This window comes from Silene latifolia, chromosome 3 (assembly GCF_048544455.1).
Source record: "Silene latifolia isolate original U9 population chromosome 3, ASM4854445v1, whole genome shotgun sequence".
Lineage (NCBI taxonomy): Eukaryota > Viridiplantae > Streptophyta > Magnoliopsida > Caryophyllales > Caryophyllaceae > Silene > Silene latifolia.
In genome coordinates this window covers 140,210,650-140,238,507 of record NC_133528.1, presented here as the reverse complement: position 1 = coordinate 140,238,507, position 27,858 = coordinate 140,210,650, and the positions used below count along the sequence as shown (strand labels likewise).

General features: G+C 35.9%; 1 protein-coding gene across 3 annotated transcripts; it reads left to right on the top strand.

Annotated features, from left to right (window-relative positions):
* The first annotated feature begins 55 nt into the window (after positions 1-55).
* Positions 56-27,515, top strand: LOC141648182 (protein ROOT HAIR DEFECTIVE 3-like). 3 transcript variants are annotated; one of them, XM_074456674.1, is made up of 21 exons: positions 56-177; positions 10,514-10,657; positions 10,852-10,918; positions 11,013-11,115; positions 12,082-12,152; positions 12,248-12,311; positions 12,492-12,557; positions 12,660-12,707; positions 12,802-12,861; positions 12,938-12,994; positions 13,208-13,366; positions 13,438-13,506; positions 13,615-13,706; positions 16,472-16,550; positions 16,698-16,863; positions 17,226-17,350; positions 20,970-21,232; positions 22,182-22,272; positions 22,640-22,783; positions 23,892-24,008; positions 27,173-27,515. In XM_074456674.1, exons 1-21 carry the CDS (start codon positions 174-176, stop codon positions 27,302-27,304), a joined length of 2,121 nt encoding a protein of 706 aa, XP_074312775.1. In that variant the 5' UTR covers positions 56-173; the 3' UTR covers positions 27,305-27,515. The 3 variants fall into 3 exon arrangements, with proteins under 3 accessions (XP_074312775.1, XP_074312776.1, XP_074312774.1); XM_074456675.1 differs by lacking the exon at positions 56-177 and adding an exon at positions 10,046-10,210; XM_074456673.1 differs by lacking the exon at positions 56-177 and having other exon boundaries at positions 10,504-10,657.
* The last annotated feature ends 343 nt before the right edge of the window (positions 27,516-27,858 follow it).

The window sequence follows — 27,858 nt, the reverse complement described above, 5'->3', positions numbered from 1 at the left end:
ACAATTTTGAAAAGAACCCGCGCTTCTCGTACTTGCCTTATATATATATCAACTTCCCTACATTGTTTCCCTATTTTCTATTTCTATCACTCTTTTTTTCCGACAACAACTTTGATTCTGGTTTCACAAGCTCAACCAATTCAGGCCTTGGGTTATTTTGAATCGAACATACCATGGGTACTCTCTATTTTCCCCCTGTTTTTACTTTTTACAGCAACTTTCGATTTCGGTGTGATTTAATCCCGACTATTTGTGTATTTGTTTATCTTCTACGATAATATTGCAATTTACAGTACTTAATTGTTGCTTAAGTTATAGATGACGAAATTCACCATTACAGTTTTATCATTTCTAATGGTGGAAACTTTGTGCTTAACGGTTTAAACGCCTTGGGTGCGTAAAAGAGTTGGGTTGCTGATTTGTCTTGTTTTAGGTTGTGGACAGTGGATGTTTTACGATTATTATACCTAGGTAAGATTATTGGTGAGTTTTGAGATAAAATGCACCTATAGAATTATAGACTCTCAATAATTTACCATAAAATTATAGACTCTCAATAATTTACCATAATCTTAACAAAATCTCAAGTTGAGTTTTGGAAATCCAAATCTCAACTTAAGATTAGGCTATATTTGGTAAATGACATATTGGCCAAATTTCAGCATATTGGAAAGGTTTAGCTTAGCATGTTTGACTTACGAATATGCTAGTTATAGCGTTCGGTTAATGACATATTGAAATAGCATATTGGGGTCCAATATCCTATATTTTGCAATAGGCTGCTCCTACCAGCATATTGGGTTAGGGGCCGGGATTAGAAATAAGAAAATTTGTCTTCTTTATCCCCTGAAAAATATTAACATTCCTTTTATATATTTAATAAATAATTTATTTATATCCTTATTTGTAATTTTACAAATATAATTTTACAAAGAATCTAAACAATCTGCTAATCCAAAATTATCAATTACCAAACATCCTCTAAAACAATTTTAAGGCTTCGTTAGCCTCTTATACTTTTCCACTTTATCCCTTAAAACACACAAAAAATATTAAGACTCATAAAAACATCCACTACAATATATAGGCGTGTGTAGAGTAGACAATGGGCCGTGCTGGGCCGGCCCGCGTGCCGGCCCATCGTGCCTTCCCCCAAAATTGGCCCGCCTGTGCACGATATTGGGCTCCTCGTGCGTGCCGTGCCCCCACTAATCCAAATCTACGCCGCGGCCGCTCAAGGCACGGCCATTTTTCGTGCTCTGAGGCCGTGCCTTTTCCATGGGCTTTTCGTGCCTTGTCCGTGGGCCACCCATGTCTTTAATATTTTTTTTATTTAAAAAAAACGTTATATAATTGATATATTTTTAATACTTTTTGTTTAATAAATAATGATTAATGGTTTAAATATATATTTTATTAAATATTATTGTACTTTTTGTTTAATAAATGATAATTAATGGTTTAAATATATATTTTATTAAATATTAATGTACTTTTTGTTTAATAAATAATGATCAACGGGTCATTCTTCGTGCCCGTCGTGCCTTGTCCGTGCTGGCTCCACCGTCTTGGGCGTGCCGTGCTTGCAGACGGATTTTTGAAGAAAATCGCGCCGGAGCCCGTCTCAAGCCCAGTCATGCCGTGCGCGTGCTTCCTCGATTTTCTCACCGGGCCGTGCCGTGCCGTGCCGTGGGCCGTGCTTGGTCGTGCCGCCCACCGGCCCGCGGCCCTTTATGCCAACTCTAGGCGTGTGGATCCTCTCCAGTTCTAAGAAAAACTGGAGGGTCCAGTTCCACCTTCATCTGCTTACACGTGGACAAGACACAAATCAAGGGCTCTGATGGGATTTTATTTTTCAGCCTAATAAAACAGAACATCTTCATCTTTATTTTTTCATTTATACTCCCATATTTCACAGTCCACCACTCCACCGCCTTATCAATAGCTGCCACCAGAACCACCACCACCACCATTTCGCCGTTAGCACCGCTTGTCCATATCTACCAAAACCGTCAACGCCGACATGCGTCACCTTCATCCCCAAACCAACTTTCCATGACAAATTAAATTAATTTCCCAAAGTTTTTGGTTTCATCTTCCTCCATTTCAATGGTGATCCAAGAAATTGTATTATGTTCTTGCCACCATCACAAATACCCACCCTCCTGAGATTCACGGGAAAAGCACCGGACCGTCATCTCGTTCCTGGACCGTCACACTGAGAAAAGCCGTCATTATCTCACTTATTTCCACCTCTCCCTTCACCATTGAAGCAGTAGTTAAGGTGAAAATGACGAGATTTGATGAGGAGAGATGATAAAATACGGAGTCGTGAATTGAGGAGATTTCTCAAGTGGCAACGATGGACAAGAGATTGCGTAAAATCGTACTCGAAATCCAAAATTGGGATGACTGAAATTTTATGATGGTATAGATATGGGTTCATCATCTACATTCATAGATTTCGATTACTCCATTTTATTTGTTTTGAAAATTTGAGTTGAAGAATTGAAGCAAAGGCATTAGTTTCACACTCTCTCCCAGTCACTATATTGTTCCCATTTGATATGGGCACAATACTTAAGGAAAAATATTAAAATAGGAGTAAAAGAGTTGTGTGGGGTTGGTGATAGGAGAGAGGATGAATTACTAGTAGTTAAATAAAGAAGGGGGGGTCAAAACATAAAGGAAAGTAATAAAATGTGAGTAAAAAAGTTGTGTGGGGTTTGGTGATAAGAGAGAGAAATGAATAAAATAAGAGTAAAAGTTACCAAAAAAAATGGGAATATTAGTTGAATAATCCGTTTCGAAAAAATGAGAACATTATAGTGACCGGGAGGGAGTACATCATAATTAATGGTGGACAAGTGAGAAATAAAGAGGACAAAATATAGGGAAGGAGAAATTGTCATTTGCAATTACAGCCATTGATTCTGGCTTATAGCACGTGGCAGAATCTGAATATAGGTACTGGACCCTCCAGTTCCTAGAAGGACTGAAGAGAATCCGCGCTCAATATATAGGACCCACGTCTAATCGTCGCATGAGTTTGAAAAAACTTGTTATTATTAATTTCTAGTATTATCAAAGATGTGAAGTTAGACCTTCATTTTTTCGATGAAGTGATAATTAAACATTGCTTTCGTGAAGCCAACAAGGTTGCTGACTTCATGGCTTCAGTTGGACATTCATGTCCAACTCTTTCGAGTTGGTTTGATAGCCGGTGGTTTCAACTTACCTCCCTCATTCGAAAGGATGAGATAGGTTGGTCCTACCCTAGAGAATCAACCTAGTTTTCTTACCTAATCAAAAAAAAAAATAAAAAAATAAAAAAAAAAATATATAGGACCCACATTTCACCTCACAAAATAATATTCATGCATGAGTCTTGGATTTCCAATGACCCACCAAAATTTTGAGCGCATATCTCCAGTTCCTACAATAACTGGAGGGTCCAGTTCTGTCATTAAGATAATGACACGTGTGTTATTGTGGAATCAACGGCTATAATTGCATATTAATTTAATATATCTATCTAATTTTTGCTTTTCATAGGTTTACAGCATTATTCCTTCATATAAATCCAGGGGCGGATCCAGGATTCGACTAAAGGGGGGCACACTAAAAAAAAAAAAATTACAAACAACATTTATACATTAAAATTCTAACATAGTCATAAAGAAAAAATATACCAAAAAACTCTAAACCAAATAGCAACAAACCCAAGTGTATTATTCTAGAGGAAATATCCATTTTCGGCGATATAAGTTGAAGAGGCGAAACACCAAACTAATGATTGCAACGATGTGAGTATTATACAAAGCTAGAGGAAATCATTCAAGTCCTTTGAATCAATCATTAACTCAGCCCGATTGTTACCATACCAATCAAACATAGACTAATAGCACAAAGTTAGATGTAAAGGGGTTATTGTTTGAATCTCTTGGTTTGGTGGGTAGTTGAATAAATCAAAAGAAAAACCAAAAAATACAAAGATCATTAGCTAAATCTTAATAAAATCACACGACCAAAATCAATACATATAAATTACCTATTAAGTACACCCGTCAAGTCTTAGCCTTCATCAACCATATGCTCGCAAAAATTACAATGGTGAAGATGACGATGTGATTTTTTGTGACTTCCGAGTTCCGACTCCCAAAAGACTAGGAGCTTAATAGGTAATTTACTAATTGACTATCTGCCTACAATAGCTAGCAAAAGACGAGGAGCTAAATATGTACAGCATTTTTTACTAAATCATTGAATAAGACCCAAGGGAGGCCCTTTGTGAAAATATCAGCACATTGATAGCGAGACGGGGCGTGTCGGACATGAACTTCACCGAGGGCTACCTTCTCGCGGACAAAGTAAATGTCGAGTTCAATATGTTTGGTACGTTGGTGATTGACAGGATTACCGGAAAGATATATGACACTTATATTGTCGCAATACACAATATAAGCTTCTATAATTACCGAATGTACAGAAATTGAACTCAAACAAGTATCCTACAAATCGAAATTAATTGATAAGTGAGTGATTGATTTAGGGTTTGAGAAAAAATGAGATAATTAACCAATCATCTAATCTAAACTAACTCAAATCTACAATTACACAAATAGATAAATAGATTAACAAACTAATAAGAACAATTAACAAATTAATCAATCAAATGCTCAAAAATCAAATTTGGGGAAAAAAAATTACTTACCCACTACCCAGTGCGGCACTACGGCGGGTGGAAGGTCGGAGGTGAGGAGTAAGCCGTGGTAAGGTGGAAGGCCGGAGGTGAGGAGGTGGCCGACGGTAAGGTGGTTGTATTTTGGATCTTGGTTTTGTTTTATTCGTAGAATGTTAATGTTTCTGTGGTATTCTACCATTCTATGCGCCTTTCCTCTTTTTTTCAGATTTTCAGTTTTTTTTTTTTTTTTTTTTTTTTTTTTTCGCGCGTGAGGGCACGTGCCCTCACTTTCCCCCCCGCAAATCCGCCCCTGTATAAATCATAGAGTAAATTAACAATTACTCCCTTTTATAAACCACTTTTCTAAAATAACTCCCTTATGAAAACTTTTTAATAATTTACTCCCATAAAATGTTCTCAGGTCAAAAATTGCACCCATTTCAACATTCCGGTGAAAATTCTTTTATTATGACCGTTTTGCCCCTGCGTCAATATTTAGAGATTAGCTTTAGACATCCCATCTTTTCACTTCTTACCTCATTTTCTGATCAACAATGGGATTTCTGTTAAACCAAAATTCAATTCATAAAATTCATTTACAATTTTACAGTTTTTTTCCCTCTATGCCACTTCCACTTTCATTGCCATTGATTTAGATAATTAAAATTAAAATTCATTTACAATTTTACATCACCACCATAACTGTTCATCATCATAGAAACTATTCGATTCACATCCATCTCCGTTTTAAACCCGACATCGGAACGAGTTCAAATCAACAGCGTGAAAACCTGACACCGAAGCTACACCAACGATCCAATTTCTGTGTTTGAACCCCTTAATTTCTGGGTTTGAACCCGTAATTTCTGGATTCAAAACCCCTAATTTCTGGGTTTAAAATCCCCAATTGCTCGTCATCCAAAGTTCACCCGATGGAATCAATTAAATCCTCTTGCTTCCTTCTTCCTTACTTCTTTACTTCAATTTCATACCCAACTAGGCCAAGCCAATTCCTCGGGTCACTTGAACACAAATCACGACCCGACCACGATGATTGATGACGATCGTCGGAGATGGCGGTGCTGTTTTCTGGTGTTACTCGCACCTGATGGCCGTCTTGGTGACAGACGCCTGGTCACGGTGGTAGAGGAGTATAACGGTGGTGATCGTGCCATCTGGGCTCAACTAGTGTGTCAAACGGCGTTCAATGGTGGCTGCATGTGGTTATTGCGAGACTCGGCGAAAGAGTTAAAAGAGTAGGAGGTTGTCAGGTGCGGATGAGCAAGGTGGTGCCGTTGAACTGAGACCACCAGAAGAGGGGAGAATTGAAGTGGATGAATGATGGGAAGAGTATAAGGGAGATAGAAAAGACATGAAGTATATAAAAGAGTAAAGAAGGGCATTTTCGTCATAAAAGTATGCTTTAAATCAAAAAAGTTGAATTTTGACGGAATTTGTCACCGGAGTGTCAAAATGGGTGCAATTTTTGACCTGAAAACATTTGAGGGGAGTAAATTATTAAAAAGTTTTCATAAGGGAGTTATTGTAGAAAAGTGATTTATAAAAGGGAGTAATTATTAATTTACTCTAAATCATACTCCGTATTTCTCACACTTCATTCATACTACACTAATCTTTTTCTCTCCATTTTCCCATGCATCCTCCACCATTTGTTTCTTCGACCAAAAACATTTTAAACTAATGTTAGAATATAGCAGATCCAATAACCTGAGATTATAAGAAAATGAAAAAACCTCAAAATCATAAGTCATAACTCAAATTTCTCAAAATGGATCAATTATTTTCACAAGAAAACATGCATGAACAAAAAAATTTACCTGAGCTTTCAAAAAATGATTTTAAAACAATAGTATCCTTGTCTTATTTTTTTTTAAAAAAAAACCCAAATTTTAGAACACCTAAAAATTAAATGGAAAATTGAGTTAAAGTTCGGAGCCTCGGAGGTATAATCATCTTCTTTGCTGTGACAATCTTAAAGAAACCACATCATTGGAATAATGGTTTATTTAAAAGTAGCTAAGAAAAGAAAAAAAAATGTTGCGATTGTGTTTGTGAGTGACAATAATCAGGGCCATGTCTTCATTTTACCCAAGGAGCAGGTTCTTACTTCTTAGAGTGGGGAGTTGGCCAATAAATTATCACAACCGTTGATTGTGAAGTAAGCCACGTGTCATTATCTTAAGGAGGAATTGGACCCTCCAGTTATTGTGGGAACTGGAGAGGATCCCCACGCCAAAATTTTACCCGTTTTATTGTAAGTCTTAGTTAAAGAAGATCAAATCTGAGCTTCAGACCCATGTTAAGACTCGGATAAACTTAGTCTAGGGCTCTGTTTGACTATTTTTCCAAAATGGGGTTTTCTAACAAACAAATTAGCAAAATGGGTTGTTTTTCAAAGTATTTTCCGAAAATGGGTTCACGTAGGATCGAATTTGGCGAAGCTAGGTTAAGAATTCAAGTCGCTTCGTCGGTGAGCGATTTTAGGTTAAGTCGCTCAACCACTGAGCGACTGTAGCGAACGCGAAAAAAAAAATCAAAAATGGGGATAGCTGGAATCGAACCTCAGACGTTTCGTCTCAACTAAGAGATGTTATGTATACTACCAATCTACCAATGATACACGCGTATTTCAATGTTAAATAGTAGCACTTAAATACATAACTACCATAGTTATTTGTCCATTTGCATTAAATATTTAACTTAAATGCCTAAATATAATAATATATCATAATAATTGTCTTTGCCTGGAGGTTCATTCATGAATATTGTGGGGAAGAAGTCTGGTGTTCGACTCACGTTAGCAACATTATTTATCTTTTTTATTGCAAAAGTATTTTAATAAGGGAGAAGTCGCCGGGCCCCTAAGCGATTTGGGCTCAAGTTGCTGGGCCCCTAAGCGACTTGGGCTAGGATCAAGGGTCTTTAAATGCAATTGTAATTTCATGCGAACCAAGATATAGTCGCTTAGCGGGAAAGCGATTTGAATACAACTCTAGCTTCGGTTATGACGTGGATCCATTTCGTGTAATAACTTTCAACAAAACCCCTTTTTGTTAATTTCTTTAATTTTAAGCCCTATTTTTGAAAAAAAATCGCTCTGTTTGGCATACCTTTTCAGGTAGCTGTTTTGACTAAAGTATCATTTTTCCGGTGATTTGGATGAGTCCGAAATTACACTCATAGACTCGAAATCCCTTCACCCGCCCCTTAAACTATCATATCTAGTGGTTTCATGAGTGTTTCGAGTGTATGAGTGTAGTTTTTCGATGATTTGGATGGGTCCGAAATTGAAGGGTGTGAGATGGGTGTCGATGGGTGAGGATGGGGTCGGCGGTTGTGTCGGACAAGGGCGGTAGTGTCGGGCCTTGACTTCGGTTGTGATGCCGATAATGAAGGTAGTTTTGGAGTAGGGTGGGGGTGGTTAGGGTGATTTTCTTATTCCCTTACTTATCTTAACTAAATAAGAGTAATATTAACCAAATAAGAGTAATAATCGAAGTGTATGTATCTCATTCCTTTTCTTTTATTGATCTCATTTCCTTTCTCCTTTGTCAACTAAATGCCCTCTTATTTATTACTCCAATATTTATCTATAAAATATTGGTAATTACTAATTTTAATATTATTGTATAAATATGTTTCTACAATTTACACGAAATTTGGGTTTACAATGTCATTATATAAAAATGATATTTTGTTTGGTCGTAGCATCGTATTATAATCATACCTTTAGAAAGTTTCAAATGAACAAGATTGTAAAATTCTACACCCATGACTCGAATCTCAGGATCAAGTTTATAGTCTTAGTCTATCCTTAACTCGACCCATGACCAAGTTTCCTTCAATCCATTTAAAATAGGGATGTCATTAGCGTGGTGGAGGGTGCTCTTCCCATATTCCTACCCTTGGAACAAAACTCAATTTATACCTACTTTTAAAAGTGGAAGTGAGCATGCATGTTCTTGGGCTGGCACGTCCTAGCACGACCAATGAGCCATTTTAATATGATACGAGATTGCACGGCCAAGCACGATACGACACATCCATGGGCTGTGAATCGAAGTTTGAGAAAAAAAGATCGTGCTTAATCCAAGCACAACACCCTTTAGCATGCCTAGGCACGTTCCAAATACAAAGAAATAATGCCTATAGTGGAGGAATTGCTTAGGCACACCCAAACATGACACGATGTGGGTTGTGCCTGACCCCATTTTCATTTCATCGACATGACACGACACGACCCGACCTGAATCCCACTTCTATGTACCTGGATCGTGCCATTTTCTTCTCCTAGCGCGGTTGGACAGCATGAGGCACGCCTTGGTATGAGCCACTTCCATCTCTACTACCTCACCATGCCATCGCCTACGGCAGCTACAAGTTTTAAAGACTCATATCCGCTCAAATCGGTGGAAATAATCTAAACTCATATCCATCCCTCTGTCCACTAACTCGTTATACCATTTCTTTATTTGATAGTCATCTTCAATAAAAGTTAGGTTGATCTTTTCAAAAGTTTTTAATTTTACTTGATAGTCATCTTCAATAAACATCATATAAAATAGTCATAAAACTGATTCTTTTTTAATAATTGGCGAGCATGCGCATATGCACTAAAACTTGGGAAAGATGATTACTCACTACATTATTGAGAGATCACTCGTTCATATATATCTTTAGGGAAGTGATTAAGCCACGACCCTTATTACTAATGCCACGAATTGATAGAGTAAATGGAATTGGTGGGACCGTGCATTGCATGAGAATATGTGATTGTTCGTGGCATTAAAGCATTCCTCCTTGGAAATATGTGAGCCTAATCTTTTATCTGTCTTTTGTGACTCTTTTATTGTTGACCATTAATTGTATGATACGACAAATTAAAAGTGATAATTTAATAATAAATAATGATCATTTTATATTAATAATAAAAAAAATTATTATTTTTTTGATCAATTTTGCCATAATGTAATTTGTTCCTCACCACTCCAACCGAGATAAAGGCAATAATACCATACTGCTTATATATGCCCTAATGTCTTAGTGTAGAACTGACAAACGTGTCATTTGGATCGGGTTTGGGTTCTTGAGGTTTGCGAGAATTCGATTGCGTTAGGTCAATTCGGGTTCATATCATTTTCAAATGAGTTTTTTTTTTTTTTTTTTTTTCGACAAAAGTAAACCATATATTTAAAGAAAGAAAGAAACATAAAAGGTCCGAAACAAAGAAATACAACATGAAACTAACCAGTAGCTAAACTAACTAACCATATATTCAAATGAGTTGTTATCAATGCGGATCTCAGGTCATACTCGAGTCCTCAATTTACTCGTGCCCCACCGCCACACCCTTTTTAAGTTTGAACTTTTAACCTCCTCCTCGTTTTCACCCTTTGGCCTTCACTATGTACCGCTAGCCTTTTAGATACACTTTTGCACGTCGTCATGTACCTAGCCACCTATCGTCCCCCTCGACCTCGTCATCTCCTTTACGATGAAGTTAAGGTAATATTGTTCTCCCTCCGTATCAATCATTTGATTTGTTTTGTTTAGTTTAGTTTAGTTTTTTTAGAGGAGCTCTGGTACCCCTCCCGAGTATTTGTTTACATTTTTATTATGTATGAAAGTATCCTAAATTCCTAATCAACCCTAATGATTGGGTGGACGGAGGGAGTACAAATTCTGCGTGTCGAAAGGTTTTGACAATTTAACAAGCGACATGATCTTCTGCAGTTCTGCATGACTGCATATTACATGAGTTCTTAAACTCTGCTGAGTGCTGATTATTTGTCTCTGATATGATCTCAGAAGACAAATGCTGTTCTACTCAATTGATCGATGGAGACGGCAATTTCAATGTCACTGGACTTGATAAGTATTTGAAAAGAGTAGAATTGGAAAAATGCGGGATTTCATATGCCGTTGTTTCCATCATGGGTCCCCAAAGCAGTGGTATGTGCGATCACATCTTACAAATTCTCATTTAAGACGGTTATATTTGAACGATTAGCGATGATAATTAATGTGGTTTGAAAATAAGTAATTGAATCCGTTTCACACAAACTGTTATTGTCTTGCAACTTTGTAAATTATGGAGTTGTTTACTGGTGATGCGGAATTGGTTACTAATGTTCCTGTTTTATCAGGGAAAAGCACACTATTGAATCATCTATTCCAAACCAACTTCAAGGAGATGGATGCATTTGAAGGAAGGTAATCGACTCGTTTCTGCTTTGAGCTGTTTCTTATAGAGGATGAAGCAATTAATAAGAGGGCTTTTTTCACATAATGATTCTTCTCTTTCCAGGTCTCAAACTACCAAGGGAATTTGGATGGCGCAAGGTGTTGGGATCAATCCGTTGACAATTGTTATGGATATAGAGGGTACTGACGGAAGGGAAAGAGGAGAGGTGATTTCCTAAGCCTTGTATATCACTAGCTACTGAAAATTTGAGCTTTTCTTTTGGACTAGAAGCCTATATACAACGGCATGTTTTAGTACCTGGACATTATGGTGACTTGAAACTTTGAGTGTTTTGACATAAGCTAGTGTTTGGGAAGACAAATGGATTTCATTTTCATGATTGCAATTGCAGACATTAAATTGTTTTTAACTCAATTTAAAATCCAATGTTTGGAGATCATGTGGAATTTAATTCAAAGTTTCAATTTCTTAATGATGTCTTGGAACCAATGGAATGGGAATTGGAATTGGGCGGGTCGTGTCGGATCGGATCAATGACCCACCCCTTCTATTTGACAAGTCTAAGATAGAAGATCAGATAGTGATGGAACTATAATGACTAAGAAGGGGTAGTAATTGGAGATCCTTTAACTAGCTTGTAATTAAAAAGGAATCGAGTCCAATTCCAATTCCAAATTTCCAATTTATGTGGGAAACGCTTGAAATTTCACAATTACTTAATTCATTTCCAGATTTTTGTTCCCAAACATGCGCCATTATGTCATTTAGTTATCATAGCAAATATGCTCCAATTGCCCAGGGAAATTTAATCACTAGTCTTTGATGTGACACCATGTACGTTGTTCAGTCATTGAAACCTTATATGATGTGATATCAATATTGGTTTTTTGGGACCTTGGTAACTTACTTATGCTCCCGGTGGCTATTCGATGCCCAACAATGACAAAAAGTGAAAGGGACAATAACCTCTCCGGGAGTCCAGGCTGCTTGTCCGAAGAGGCATCTTAACATACTCAAATTCAGATCGGGTGTTAAGGCTACTTGAATTGCTGTAAAGATCTATATAACTGTAATGAAGACGTAATTTTGTCTGTCGCTCAGATTTTTATTGTGATAGTTATAGTTTACTTGTGTTACTAATAAGCGATGATGTGGCCGGCTTACATTACAGGATGATACTGCTTTTGAAAAACAAAGTGCTCTCTTTGCTCTTGCTGTTTCGGATATAGTGCTAATGAACATGTAAGAGCAAGGACTACCTCTATACAACTCTTTCTACCACTTTGACATTCTTTTCTGTATGGCCTTATCTCTGATGTTTGAATTTTGCTTTATAGGTGGGGTCATGATATAGGACGTGAGCATGGTGCCAATAAGCCTCTTCTAAAGATTGTATTTCAAGTAAAATCTTTTTTTTTTCCTTTACTTTTTTCTCATTTTTATGATTTTTCATGTCTGTAAACCTTTCTTATCAATTATCTTGCCACCTTTGAGTTGCTGGATAGGCCACTCATTTTGTTGTTGCAACAATGGTTTAGTCTTTGAATTGAGATAGTAATTTCTGTTGCTTCTTGTTAATAGGTCATGATGCGAGTGTTTACTCCTCGTAAGACTACTTTGATGTTTGTAATACGAGATAAGACACAGGTAGGTTCAGTTCCCACTTTCTTGCCTTTCTTAGAGTATTATCCGTCTATGCTTCGATCTTCACATGCACTGACTGTTGTAATTCTTCCTTTATTCATACAGACACCTTTAGAAAAATTGAAAAATCAAATACAGGTTGATACTCAGAAGGTGAGGGGAGTTGAGTTTGTGAATTTGTGCTATACCACATCATGCCGAAGGCTAATTCTTTGTATTTTACCTCTTTATGATTTTTGTCCATCAGATATGGGATTCAGTTCCCAAGCCACAAGCGCATAACACCCTTCTAAGTGATTTTTTCAGGGTAAGATAGTATATGTTTAGATATGTCTGATTTATTTGTGGGGTTACCTTGTTACATTTGCTTTTAACTTCTACAGGTTGAGGTAATTGCTCTTTCGTCTTGGGAAGATAAACAAGAAGAATTTGAAACGCAGGTATGCCATGTTCTTGGACTTATTATTTATTATTTGATATTTGCTGAATATATCTTTGTGATAATAGCTTCCAACATTTTTTAAGGGGTTAATCAACTCTGATTACTACTTTAGTTCTACTTCTGTAGATACTATTGTCCTAGGCTCCTATGTCTGCAAAGTGTTCTTAAAAGCTAACTTAATGATCTGGCTAACTTGCTGTTATGGATGAAGGTTTTTGATTTGAGGCAGCGATTCTTCCACTCTATAGCTCCTGGTGGGCTTGCTGGAGATCGAAGTGGTGCAGTTCCTGCATCAGGTTTTCCCATTAGTGCTCAACATATTTGGAAAGTTATAAAGGAGAACAAAGACCTCGATCTTCCTTCTCATAAGGTTAGTTCTCTAATTACTTTCTTGGTCAATAAATTGCGGAGTTATGGTTTCATGCAACAAAATTGTTCCAGGTCATGGTCGCTACAGTTCTCTGTGAAGAGATTGCCAATGAAAAATGTGCCGGCTTTACCCTAAACCAGGTAAGACAGCCCTTATTCACCTACTTGTATTGATTCTTTCTTTACAGAGTCCTATTTTGTTCTTTCCCTTACCTTTTCAGCTGGCCTATGTGCTACTAATATTTGCAGGATTGGCTTCTTCTGGAAAAGGCCTCAAAGTCTGGTCCTGTCAAGGGTTTTGGGAGAAAACTTAGTTCAATTCTCGGAAGTTGTTTATCTGAGTGAGTAGCAACCATAGCAAATAACTTGCTGACGTGTCATTTTAATAATGTTAAATCATGCTATGTCCATCCCATTGTTATTGTCCCTATTTTTCAAAACTTTGAGCATTACCTTCTACACCAGTATGTGTTTGAAAATATTTGATAAAGTTGGCACTATTGAGTCACTACAGTTAAAATAGGTAGAAATAAGTAGAATATAAATAGGATGGATGGAATGATAACTAACTCTATACCTTCCATGGTTTTAGAGTGTGCAATAATTTTTGTTTTGTAATCAAGTTATTTAAACTCAGCTTGAAATATTCACATAAACTCAGCTAGAAGTATCATTGGTGTGTGTCCTAGTGTTGGTTACGCCTACTTTGGGAAAAATTTTTCACTTTCTGTCTTTTTGCTTAAATTGAAGTGAACGAGTGTCTACAATGTCAAGAGTTTCAACTCTATCTTGTACGTGACTCAAGTATCTGAGGTCATACCATACGATATCCTTACCAACTGACGCCATCGTCTCATCATTCCACATCACCAACATATGGACCACTCTTACAAACCTACATTCATCAATGAAAATCATACTACTTTCATCCCAGTTTTGTTGCAATTCGACCAACTTTCACAATTAGCTTCTCCATCTAAATGATCCAGTGTAGAGGTTGTTTAGCTCGTTTTGTCAAAAACAAAATATTTTCATTTGAGAAGTTGATTTTACAAAAAAATATTCGACTTTTTGCACTATATATTTATACTTGCTGATTTACTATTACTGTATATTATAATTATATTTAATCTTCTTTTCATTTTTTAAATAAATCAAATTAAGTTATATTTTATATCTTAGTTTTTGTAATTTACAAAAACGAGTTTCTGATTCTTATACTTACAAGTTAGATGGTCTTTCTGAGAAGGTTCCCTTCCCTTTTCACCCTTCCCATTTATCTTCTGGTATTCTGGGTGTACGATGTTCAAATAGGTTTTAAATGATGATTTATGTCAGTTGACCCCAAATGTTTTGAGTTCAAAAAGTCTCACACAAGTACGTGAGAATAATCTCTTATAAATATCTAAAGGACTTTAACAATTCAAGGAGCATCACATTGTAGCCATATCTGTTGATGTGTTACCTCTCTTGCCCAGTTTATGTGTGGAGTGTCCTTGGTTCTCTTTCTAATTGGATAATGACATTTATGGTTGTTTGGGTTATGTGGAGTATTTCGAGTGTGGTTCAAGTAGTATTGATTATGACACTGGTTCATATTTGATATTCTTCTTCAAAATATTAAAACTTTGTATTTTTTGTTGGATTAATTAATGAGAATAATCCATACTATGAGTGGTCTTCCTATATTACTCCAAACTATGTATTAACCGGCTATAATCCTAACTATCTTACACCGTTCTCTTATTGCACTTGGTCAATTTTTTACCTTCTAATACCAGTAATTTGTTATTACCTTCTTCTTCTTCTTCTTCATGGTGTTACGTCTTCTCTCTCGTTTTTCCTGTCCTTTCTCCATTACTGAGTTCTTCCGCATCATAATTTTTTTTCCCCAAATTATAAATTCAATTTTCCTGCTATTTTCATTCATTCACTTTTCATAATTTTATACACCAAATCTTTCTTTCTTTCTTTGTTTTTCTTACCAGTTTCATTCATTCTCTCAAATGAGTTTTCTCTCAAAATCTTGTCTTTCCCCTCACAATTCGACATCTTGTAATTTCTTTGTTCCTACGCTAACATTCTTTGTTCAAGGTTATTATTATTCATTATTTCATTTGAATTTGTTTGGGTAACTGTTATATAAGACCGTCTTACAATACCAAATCTCCCATTCCAATAGTCTTAATCTTAAAATAATCATCTCCAAGCTTACCGATTTGCTATGCAACATCAATGCACCTGATCCCTTTTAATCATCCTCAAATTCAACATGTTAAATTCTTATAATTATCATTTGTTCCACTTCCTTCTCTTTTCTTCTTATTATTCATCTTTCACAAGATTCATTGAACACTCCAATCAAATTAATGAAATTAACAGTCAAACCCAGAAAAACTAATCAAACTCTAATGTTAAAAGTGAATTTTTTCATGGTAGATGATAAAGAACGAACCTGTGAATTGATTAATTTAAAAAAGGGGATGGAATTAGGGTTTGTGTGGAGAAAAACTAAGCTTATTCATAAGGGTTTTGGTATAAATTGGGGAAAGATAGCTTGAAATTAACGGAGAAAGGAAAAGAATGAGGAATTGAGATTTGTTGTGAAGATGGAAAGATGAAGAAGAGTTTGTGGAAAACCAAAATCTTTGGATTAATTTGATGAAGGCTCTTGTTAATGGTGTTTCAATAGTGTTCTGAATTTTGATGGATCAATGGCGAAATAAAAGGACAGATGACATTAGGTTAGAAAGGGATGAATGATAACCTGTTCTTTAGGTAGCAAGTCAGTTAGGTGCAATTTGAGAAGGGCGTAAGATAGTTAGGATTATAGTCAGTTAATACATAGTTCGGAGCAATATAGGAAGACCACCAAAAGTATGGATTATTCTCATTAATTAATCCTTTGTTGTTTACTCATTTCTAATTATATGTGAGGCAGATTTAAGAAAAGTAGTGCACCAAAGTGCTTAGAATTGGATATAGGATTATATGGATATACGGGTTCTAATTTTCTCACTTCCTGCTTTTCATTTGTTCATTCACCTTCACGATGGTTATGGTTACGGTTTTGGCCCGTGACATGTATTTATCTTTCTCGTTACAGGTATGATGAAGAGACTGTATATTTTGATGAGGGTGTGAGAACTGAAAAGAAAAAGCATGTGGAAGACAAGTTACTACAGGTATAGTCCCTGTCAATATTTCATATTGATGCCTGCATAGTTATGTGCCGCATGTATCATCTCAATCTTTATGCTCACGTACATTTGGGATAAGCTCTGGCATAAGAATTTTGTATTGCTTCTGCTTTTCTTCACTCTGTTGCATAGCTTGTTCAACCTGCATTTCAATCTATACTGCGACATCTGCGTTCTGGATCATTGGAAAAATTCAAAGAAGCATTCGAGAAAGCTTTGAAGAATCGTGAACGGTTTTCTGATGCTGCCTGCAGAGTCAAACAGTCTGTTCTGGATATCTTTGACAACGAACTTGCAGGTATTTCTTCTCTTATGGTCCAGTCTAGATCTGTTCTATGTGAAATCACACCCCCCAAAGTCTATCCATGCATTTTCTAAGACATTCAATCAGGCTCTGCTGCTCTCCAATATCCCTGCAAATTTTTATGTGGGGATCATGTAATATAAGTGACTGTTTGGAAGGTCTCTCTTGATGTGTCATGAACAATTGACGTAGGGCTTCTTCTGATCCAAGGACAGCTTTTAGCCTAGTATTGAATTCATATAATCCCTTGAAAACTGAATTATTTTGCGGACATTCGTCAACTGGACTCAACTTCCTTCAATCTATAGAAGGCTCATTTAATCAAAGCTTCAATACACTTACCTTGCTTTACACAGACTCTGTGGTTGATCAAGCAAATTGGGATACTTTTGAAGCGAGGTCAAAGCTTGACCGTGACTTGGCTGAACATATCACCTCAATTCGTGCTTCAAAGTTGGGCGGACTTACATCCGATTATGAGGTACAAAGTATATAATATATAATTACAGTTGAACTTTGTAGAACAATCCCACAAATTCTCAAATAAGAACGTTTTGGGGCACAATCATATAATAGCTTATGGCTTATGCACCTCATTAAATGTTATGAGTAGCGCTTTTTGTCGCCCGAGTTTTTACTAATGTCGCCCAAATTATGACAAGGTTTCCAATTCTACCCCTCATCTTTATTTCCACTAATTAAATACGGAGTAATAGTTATAATTTTTTGGTTTTTACACTTTTATTGGATATACAACTCCCAAAAGTTATTGAATTGACAATTAATTTGTACTATAATTAGATTAAGAACTAGATGATTGCTAGAAGATGTAGGATTCATGACACCAAAGTACCCAACAATTTTTTTTCCCATCAATTCATAATGAATTCGTTCAAATTTCAATTCATAAATAAACCTCCATTAACACCACCACCATGTCCACCAAGTTCTATCCTTCACCCGCGAATGGAACCGGACAAACCCAATTTAGCATAACCGAGCCATCATCTTCCACAATATCTACCGAGCAAATCGTCTACAACACACGTTGCTACCATGGAGGGTTCGTGTGGCAACCACGCCGCCACCGCGGAGAGGTCGTATGATAACCTCGCTTCCGTCATGGATCGTTCATGTGGCACTCACGAAATGCCCTTGGTGTGTTCGTGCATCACACACGACAAAGCCAAAGGTGTCTCGTGAAATGTGCATGAAGCCACGAATGCGCCATTGTTTTTAGTGTATGCGTATGAAATGCCCTATCATTATGAGTGTGCTTCTTTAGTTTATTCAATTAATTCATTTTCGATTCTTCTTTTGTTCAAATGCAGCCTTAGTGTCCAAATCATTTTCCAGATTTTTTTTTGCCGCAATCTCAATCAATCTACAATTGTTTTCATCAACCGATGCAAATAACTAATTAAATTAAGTAAACTAAAGGGATAATTCACGTGGTGCCTCTGAGGTTTGGCTTAATTCACGTGCTACCCCTGCGTTTAAGAATGTGCACATGGTGCCCCTAAACTTTCAGTTTAGTGCACAATTTGCCCTTTGCCATTAACGGTGTCAAATATTAAACGGCAGCAGGTTTGGGAGGAAAGTTAGTTAAATCCCAACAACCTTTTGAATTTCCAACTAACTAAAATCTACAACTAACTATAAGTAATTAATTTGACTTTCACCAAATACCCCTGAAGTTTGAGAATTGTGCACCAAATACCCCCGAGGTTTGAGAATTGTGCAAGAAATACCCCTGTTACCACCTGTAACAACTAGAAAAGTAGCCGTTGGACTGGAGTTATTGCATATAAAGTGAGTTGATGTTAAAATTGAGAGCGCAAATCATTGAGTGACTCTTAAAATACTACTACAAACATATTCCTACTATAATAATGAAATCATCTAATTTAAGATCTAATTCAAAGTGAATGCAAATAAATAGCAAAAATTGCCCTAAATGCAAGAAGAGATTCAATATAAGGTCATCAGGACCTTGGGAGCAAACCCCTCGAGATTAAAGAAGAGTTGAAGAAGAAATTGAAGGAACAAACAACTAGCATTTGTGACTTAAAAAGATATTATAAATTTATCTAAAATGTTTCAATTTAGTTGGAAACAATCACAATAATGTATATGTTTTTAGTCTATATTATAATGAAGTAAGTGTACTAGCATTGTGATATCAAAAATGGAGATTTCTGAAATCTAAAACAACCTTCATGCATTATATAACATCATGGCATCCAACCATCCTCAGTACCATCTTCATCCCCTTCACTCTCTTCATCAGTGGCAGAGTAATCTTCATCAAATTCCTCAATCTCTTCATATGTTCATCCTCATCCAAGCCCAAATTAACTGGCTCACCCTTTTCTTACCCCTCCCTATCCTTATCTTAGTTGCCTCAAGATTAGTTTTAGACTCTTGACCTATAATGTGGAGTATAAATCTCTTTTCTCTTAGTAGTTGATCTAGGAATTCTTTGCATTATTATAGTAGGGATATCTTTGTTATCTATTTGCACCCCTTTTGAATTAGATTTTGAGTTAGATGATTGCATTATTATAGTAGGACTATGTTTGTGGTAGTGTTTTAAGAGTCACTCAATGATTTGGGCTCTCAATTTTAACATCAATTCTCTTTATATGCAATAACTCTCAAACCAACGGCTACTTTTCTAGCTAGCCATTCTGACCTTTTATAGGTCTTTCTCGTAATGGGGTATTTCGTGCACAATTCTCAAATTTCAGGGGTATTTGGTGCATAATTCTCAAACTTCAGGGGTATTTGGTGAAAGTCAAATAAGTTACTTATAGTTAGTTGCAGATTTTAGTTAGTTGGAAATTCAAAAGGTTGTTGGGATTTAACTAACTTTCCTCCCAAACCTGCTGCCGTTTAATATTTGACACCGTTAATGGCAAAGGGCAAATTGTGCACTAAACTGAAAGTTTAGGGGCACCATGTGCACATTCTTAAACGCAGGGGTACCACGTGAATTAAGCCAAACCTCAGGGGCACCACGTGAATTACCCCCTAAACTAAATGAGTTACCTTGATTCTCTGGATAATGTTGCTAAAAAAATTTAATTTATTGTTCTTCATTAGGTTAGATGTTAAAGATGAGGAGCTGGGAGGGGAAGTAAATAGAAGAATAAAAAAGGGTATTTTAGTCTTTTACTCGGGCGAAATTAGTAATTTATGAGCGCTTAAAAGAAAAAGTGAATGTTAATATTAGAGTTGGCAAAAGCTGACCCGACACAACCCGAAAATTGGGTGGACCGAAAATGAAACCGACCCAACCCAACCCGACCCGATAACATGTTTTTTTTCCCAACCTGACCCTAACCCGAATTGACCCGTAACCGGTTTTGACTCAACCCGATAGATGACCTGATAATGAATTAGCTTAATAATGGTGTTAATAAGACCAAATTGACAAATTCATCTTAATAATTTTCAACTAAAACTACAATTAATACACCTACACATTGGTTAAACATAAAATTACCCGCCTAAAACTAAATACATAAGAGAAAATATATGCTGATAACCTGACCCGACACTGGCCTACTAACGACCCGACCCGACCCGACTTGCCACCTGCTGATAAACCGACCCCCGACATGAACTGTAATGACCCGAACCCGTCATTGACCCGACACAACGTTAACCCGATATGACCCGAACCGCAACCGACTGAGTGACCCGATTGCCACCTCTAAATGTTATCATTAGATATGACACATAATGTCGTAGAACGGTCTTACGAAAGACCAACTTTGACTCTCCGTCTTTTCTTTGTGTCTGAATGATAAATTAATGAGAACAATATTTTTTTGTTGTTTTTACACTTAAGATTGTTTCACCGAATCACCGGCTCTCAACTATACTTGTTTGTCGAATCACTTGGCGATTGTGTTGCCATGGTCTCTGTAAAAGTAATTTTGCATTCTCTGGATCAGGAGGGGTATTTACGGTGGACATACCATTGGCTTTTTATCCTTTATTAAGATTTGGTCATATTTTGTCAGAGTTACTCCATCCCGAAACGCAGATCTAAAATGCATTGCTCTTTAATTAATGATGCTAATTCTTCGCAGGCAAAATTAAACGAGTCACTCTCAACGCCTGTTGAGGCACTACTAAAACATTCAAATTCCAAAACATGGGAATCGATAAGGAATCTTCTTAAGCAACAAACTCAATCAGCAGCCTCTGGACTTGCTACTGATCTGTCTGATTTTGATTTGGATGAGGAACTCACAAAAAACATGTTAGCAAAGCTAAAGGATTACGCTAGAGGTGTGGTTGAGGCAAAGGCCAAAAAATTAGCAGGAATGGTCCAGATTCTTATCAAAGACAGGTTAGCACTCCACATTATATTTTTTTTCTTTGGTGTTTAAATTATTACTTACACGGATCCTAAGATTTTTGAACGAATGATAATACAACTATAGGGAATTTTAGTAGGGATAAAAATATATGAGCGCACGCACAATAATAAAGACAAGAATAATATGGACAAAAAGATAACAAGGTTCACCAATTTGGCCACGTCCTCACTGCGGTTGCACTAGGATTTTATTGATCACTCTTAGAGGAAATACAATAAGAGTAATATACACAAGATAAGGCTGCTCTGATTACTACACTTATACTCCATTTCATAGTTAACTGAGGAGAGTATGTTATTGTAACTTTGACTTTCCGTATGTTATTGTAAATTAAACGAGCCACTCTCAACGCCTGCTGAGAGTAACTCAAGAGTAATATATACACAAGATAAGGCATTGCACTCATTCCCTTTTATAGGGAAAAGCTTGGGATTGTTCTACCTATAGTCATGTACACAAGAGCAACATTTTCCTTGTGCACAAATTATACGCCTATCATTGGAGACTTTGCTGTCAACATTTTCTTCAAGCGTTTAATGCATTTAGTGGCTTGATCTTCGGCGGGATGGCCTAAGGGTCATTGAGGAGAGTATGTTATTGTAACTTTGGACTCACAAAGATTGGTGGATTCACCTCATCCTCTTCTCTCTTTACCTATATATATAGGTGGAGAGAACACTTATTTCCTAATTAATCTCAGTCATCCATCAGCGAAGATTGTTAATTTAATATTTTAATGCGACTTAGGTATGAATAATATATTCTAATTATTTTAATTCTATGATAATAGTAAAGAATATTGATTAATCTAATATTATTCCAAAAAGGTAGGATTTGAATTAGCGACATGCCCTGGCGTGGATACAATGCCTACTTTGATTCAGCCCACTGACGGTGGACTTTTCTGTCTTCTCTTAGATTTATGACATCATTCAAACCTGACGGAGGATCACTGGTTTGGACTGAGGGCGATGATGTTGAAAAAATTACAGTCTCCACTCTATCTAAGGTACAATTATGAAGCTGAATTAATCAATCAAGTGTATATTAGGGCATCCACAATAGATGAACCCATTTTGAGGTTTTTCAAATGCCAAATCATCAAAAACACAAACCTTTTTACAACAAACCTCTTACCAACAATAAGAGAGCTTCTTTAATGTTTATACAAGCGACCCACCCTCTCTCTTACCTCTCTCCACAAACCATTTGCATATATTAGAAGTATTTGCATGAACAAACCGGTTCATCCTTTTACAACAATAGAGGGGTTTGTGCATAAACCTCTAAAAAGTATACAAAGCTTTGTTGACAAACCTCTATCCATTTCTCTCCTTTTTTTTCCCATGGAAATTAAATATTGATTGCTTTTGTAGTCTCTTGAGTTACTCTCAGCTCTGGCAGCCATTCGGCTGGATGAAGAATCTGATGATGTTAAGGAATTGTTGACCGATGCGTTGTTGAAAGACAGTAGTTGTGATACGATTTTGATTGCAATGGCAAAAAGCACCTGGGAAAAGGTGGGATTTCTTATTTGATTTTTTCAACACAAAATTCTTATTTCTGGGTGCTACATATATTCTGTTCATAAGCGTAATTCTATCTCTCGAAGATGATTCGAACACAATACTCTCTTATACCTTGTTATGTGTTGTAACAGAAGCAAGAAAGAACAAATAAAACATTAAAGACAAAACGCACAGATTTACGTGGTTCACTAACGGTGTTAGCTACGTCCACGCAGAAGGGAGAGAGTTTTATTGATATGTGAGGAGTTTTCAGATTACAGATTCAGACGGTATGACCTCTAGGTAGAGGCTTAGAGAGTTTATATAATACTCTCTAAGACCTAATACAGAATGACCTAATAAAGGCCCAAGACAGACCGCATAGTCGTTCGAACGGCGACTAACAGAATCAAGGCACAAACCCGACATTATGAATTGTCCGTGTACATTCTTTCTTATTGGGTGGGATGAGGAATAGGGTTTAAGGAAAACAGAGGACGGAGATTCCTTTTTCCTTGTCATTCATTCTTCCTTTCAAAGAAAAATTAAAATCCTTTAGTTGTGGAATCACACACTTCATTCCCCTCTCCTCCGCTCCCCCTTTCTTTTAGTTTACATCCCAACTCGTCCATCTAATTCTCATAAAGTTATATCAACACACTGATAGTCTCACTTAGATTTCTTTAAAGTGCTTTAAGCCTTCAGATTAATTGGACAAATTGTTTTGATTAGAGGTCCTTTTTTTTAGAAGGGGAGCCTTGGCGCACCGGTTAAGGTGTTGCTTTGTGACTATGAGGTCACGGGTTCAAGTCCTTATTACACCCTTGTGGTGGGACCCTTCCCTGGACCCTCGCCTAGCGCGGACGCCATCGTGCACCGGGCTGCCCTTTTTAGAGGTTGTTTTTTTGGAATTTGGATACTGGAGTTTGGAGAGAAAGGTATGGAAGAGATTTGAAAGGGCAAATTTTCTTTGTTTGTGAGACGTGGTTAGATTTGTAAGGAGTGAAGATGGATGATTTGAAGGGAACTGTGTCCCTCCATTCTCCCTTCTCAACAATCTGTGATATTCTATTGCCTACATGAACATTCTGTAAAAGCTTCCTTGTGTTTTTCTGCACAGGTTTCACCATCAAAGACATTAATAACGCCAGTGCAATGCAAATCAGTGTGGGAGCGGTTCCAGGAGGAGATAAAAGATACAGTTAACCGAGCCTTCTATAAATATAACCCCTTAAAGGTAACTCACTCCCTACATTACTCCTTCCGTAGCCTTCTATAAATATAACCCCTTAAAGGTAACTTGATTATTTGAACCCGTTGAATACTCTTCAGAGTTCATTAGTCTTCTTATTAATGCTTTATGTTGGAGGGAACTTGCTTCAAATGAACCGGTAAGGCTTTTTTCGAGCGATATCAGAGCGTCCACATTATTAAAAATTAATTTAGGAAAATATCATAACTAATATCTTTGATGTAAAAATAAAGTGGAGAATCTTTTAATTACTATAATATATATTTCCTATAATATATTCAAGAGATGTTTCTAATTTTTATGTAAAACTTTTACATTTCATTTGGCAAAAAAATATCGTTCAAGAAATTATGAAAATAATGTAATTAGATTCGTGGTAAAAAAAATGTTATCATTAGAGTATAAATTTCATATAATTTGCACATATTAAAAATTGTGTACTTCTTAATATGTTATATGTCCCACATTGAAAAATAATGTAGGTGTAGTGATTATACTACGTATAAATAATAGAATTGTCCCACATCGAAAGATTAGCATAAGATTGGCTGATTCTGTGGAACTTTGGTATCAACTCAAACCCAAAGTCTTTTCAGTCTCTGAAGCATTGTCTTAGAGAACTATTAAGAGTTTGTATAATTATGTCCACAATATGATATAAAAAATAAAGTGGAAAATATTTTAGTTATTATAATTTTATATAAAAAAACATTTTCATTTCATTTGACATAAAGTATCGTAAGAAATTATGAAAATTATATAATTAAATTCGTGGTAAAAAAATGGTATCATTAGAGTAGATTTCAAATCATTTGTACATATTTTAATTAGGATTAAAAAAAAAACGTACGAATATTAGTAGATAGTATAGTGTTTGCTCATTTCTAAATCAAGTTGGATGTCGAACTATGATGCGAAAATGATGGTGTACTTCTTAGTATGTTATTTGTCTCACATTGAAAAATAATGTAGGTCTGGTGAATATACTTCGTAGAAATAGTAGAATTGTTCCACATCGAACGATTAACATAAGGTGTGGTGATCCTATGATTATAAATAGGAGGCATCCTTGAAACGTATGTATCAACCCAAAATCTTTTTGAATTTTTTAATTATCGTCTTATAGAGCTTTTAAGATTTTGTATTATTATCTCCACAATATGATATAAAAAATAAAGTGAAGATCTTGTAATTATTATAATATATATTTTCTATACTATAATCAAGTGATGCTTATAATTTTTATAGATAAAATCTTTTACATTTCATTTGACAAATAAGTATCGTAAAAAACTTATAAAATTTATATAATTAAATTCGTGGTAAAAAAATGTTATCATTAGTTCATATCATCTGCACATATTTTCATTAGGATAAAAAGGAAAAAAACGTACGAATATTAATAGATAGTATAGTATTTGCTCATTATTTAATCGGTTGGATGTCGAACTATGGTGCCAAAAAGATGTTCTAATTCTTAGTATATTATTTGTCCCACATTGAAAAATAATGTAGGTGTTGTAAATATACTACGTATAAATAGTAAAATCGTCCCACATAGAAAGATTATCATAAGGTGGGGCGATCTTACGATTATAAGTAGGAGTCATCTTTGGAACTTGGGTATCAACTCAAAATATCTTTTGGGTCTCTTAGGTATTGTCTTGTAGAGTTCTTAAGAGTTTGTATTATTACCTCTATAGTAGTGAAATTTATTTGTTCTTGTCACATAATCAATAACTGCTTGTTAAAAATCTATGAAAATAATATAATTAGATTCGTGATAAAAATTGTTATCATTAAAGTATATACATATTTCATATTATTTGCACATATTTTAATTATGATAAAAAATAGAAAAAAAAAACATACGAATATTATAGATAGTATTTGCTCATATTATTAAATATAACTATAATTATTAGATACAATGAGTAACAATTGTTCGTATTTCGAGATTCGGGTTGCATGTCGAACTTGGTGCGAAAAAGATGATATACTTCTTAGTATGTTATTTGTCCCTCATTGAAAAATATTGTAGCTGTGGTGAATATACTATGTATAAATAGTAGAATTGTCCTACATCGAAAGATTCTCATAAGGTGGGTTGATCTTATGATTATAAATAGGAGTCATCCTTGAAACTTAGGAATCGACCCAAAATCTTCCGAGTTTCTAAAGTATCGCGAAAGAGAGCTTTTAAGATTTGTATTATTATCTCCACAATAGTGAAATTTATTTGTTCTTCTTGCATAATCAATAAACGACCGGTAACGGCAAGCCTCACTAAACTAATTTAATGTTGAGTATCAACAAAGTGTTTTCAACAAAGTGAAGTTTTTATATCACCTTTGTAGTCTTCAGCTGTCGCTTGATGAACTCGAAATAAGAGGCTTTTCATAAACTCCGTACAAGATAGCGTATTAAATTAAGAGAAATGTACATTTATAACGTGTGGAACTAAAAATGAACATTGTTAAAAAGACACAAGTCAACCCGTATTTTGACCCAAACCCAATCCCAAACCTGAAACCTGATTATCCAAATCTGAAATATGTTCAGCCCGTAATTTATCCAAACCAAAATCATCCAGCTCATAACTTGCCAGTCCGTCCTGTTCTGTTTGACAAGAGTCCTTGTAACTTATTTTTATTAGTCTCCCTAAGTAAAAGAATCCCTAATTCATGTATGCTTTGATTTTTTGGACCATTTAATATTACTGGAATCTTAAAAGGTTAGCTCATTTTCAGAAAAATGTCCTAACATTTTATTTTCTTGCATTTTGCTACCTTATTTCATTGCAAGTTTGGTAGTATAGTTAATGGCTAAAGTTGAAGCAGTATGAATTGAAAGAATGAGAGGGAGTATTTCACAACAAAACCCTTGTAGTCATACAGTTCAATTTAGGTCAAAACTTGCTTTCCAAGCCAACATAATATTTAACACTTGATTTTACGTCCTAATCAATGACTCATGAGACACTTCCGTTTGAGCGGCTCCGATATTTAAAGCCAAGCCGAAGTATATAGGTTTCATTTTTATCGCCCTGTTATACTGTTTCCAGTTTGCCACATAATAGATCACTTTTGTAGAAGATTGTGTACATACATGGCAATTTCACTTATCTTGGTTGTCTTTTATTTCCCCAGAGAGAAGCCAACACGGGTCACACATGGAAATTTTGGGTTTCAAGAGGACTAAGTGTGGGCGGAACGGTTGCTATAATGGTCGGTCAAGGTCTGAAGGGTCTCTCAAGTTTCGTAGGTAACTCCGAAAACTAGTGAGAGTGCGAGGCTTATAAAGAGCTCGTGTGTGACAGTGTGAAGTTAGAGGACCAACTATAAAAGAGAAAAAAGATCGCTCCTTTTTTTTTTGTTGACAGCTGGTGCTTGTTTTTAATTATCTTGTATATTCTCACTATTATACACTGTATTTTATTTTCTTACCCATTTGACATAAATACTGGTATATTTTGAGTTAATTTTTGAGAGAATAAGATGAGAAATATTTCTATCATCTATGGATGATCGAGTTCCTTCCAGTAAGACTTTTACCTTCAGTTTTAGCATCTGAGTATCTGACCACTACTCTCGGCCAGTGATTTCTTACCCAGTGGTAGACACTGCAAGTCTTGTGGCATGGCATTGTATTTTCTTTGCCAAGGGACTCCGTTCGATAAAAACATTATCCCAATTTGTCAATGACTCTTTTCCAAACTGGGGTAATGAGGGCCAGTTGTACGCATTCTCACCCCTTGTGATTGTTCTGAACTATCTAGGACGAAAATTGCATTGAATGATTGCAACTGAACGGTAAGAAACTAAGAACCACTTTA

Excerpts from the sequence above, each read along its gene's own strand:
- LOC141648182 (XM_074456673.1), top strand. The coding sequence starts at position 10,504 with ATGATCTCAGAAGACAAATGCTGTTCTACTCAATTGATCGATGGAGAC. Across the intron at positions 12,312-12,491 it reads TTCTAAAGATTGTATTTCAA|GTCATGATGCGAGTGTTTAC; the intron begins GTAAAATCTTTT and ends TCTTGTTAATAG. Across the intron at positions 17,351-20,969 it reads GACTTACATCCGATTATGAG|GCAAAATTAAACGAGTCACT; the intron begins GTACAAAGTATA and ends AATTCTTCGCAG.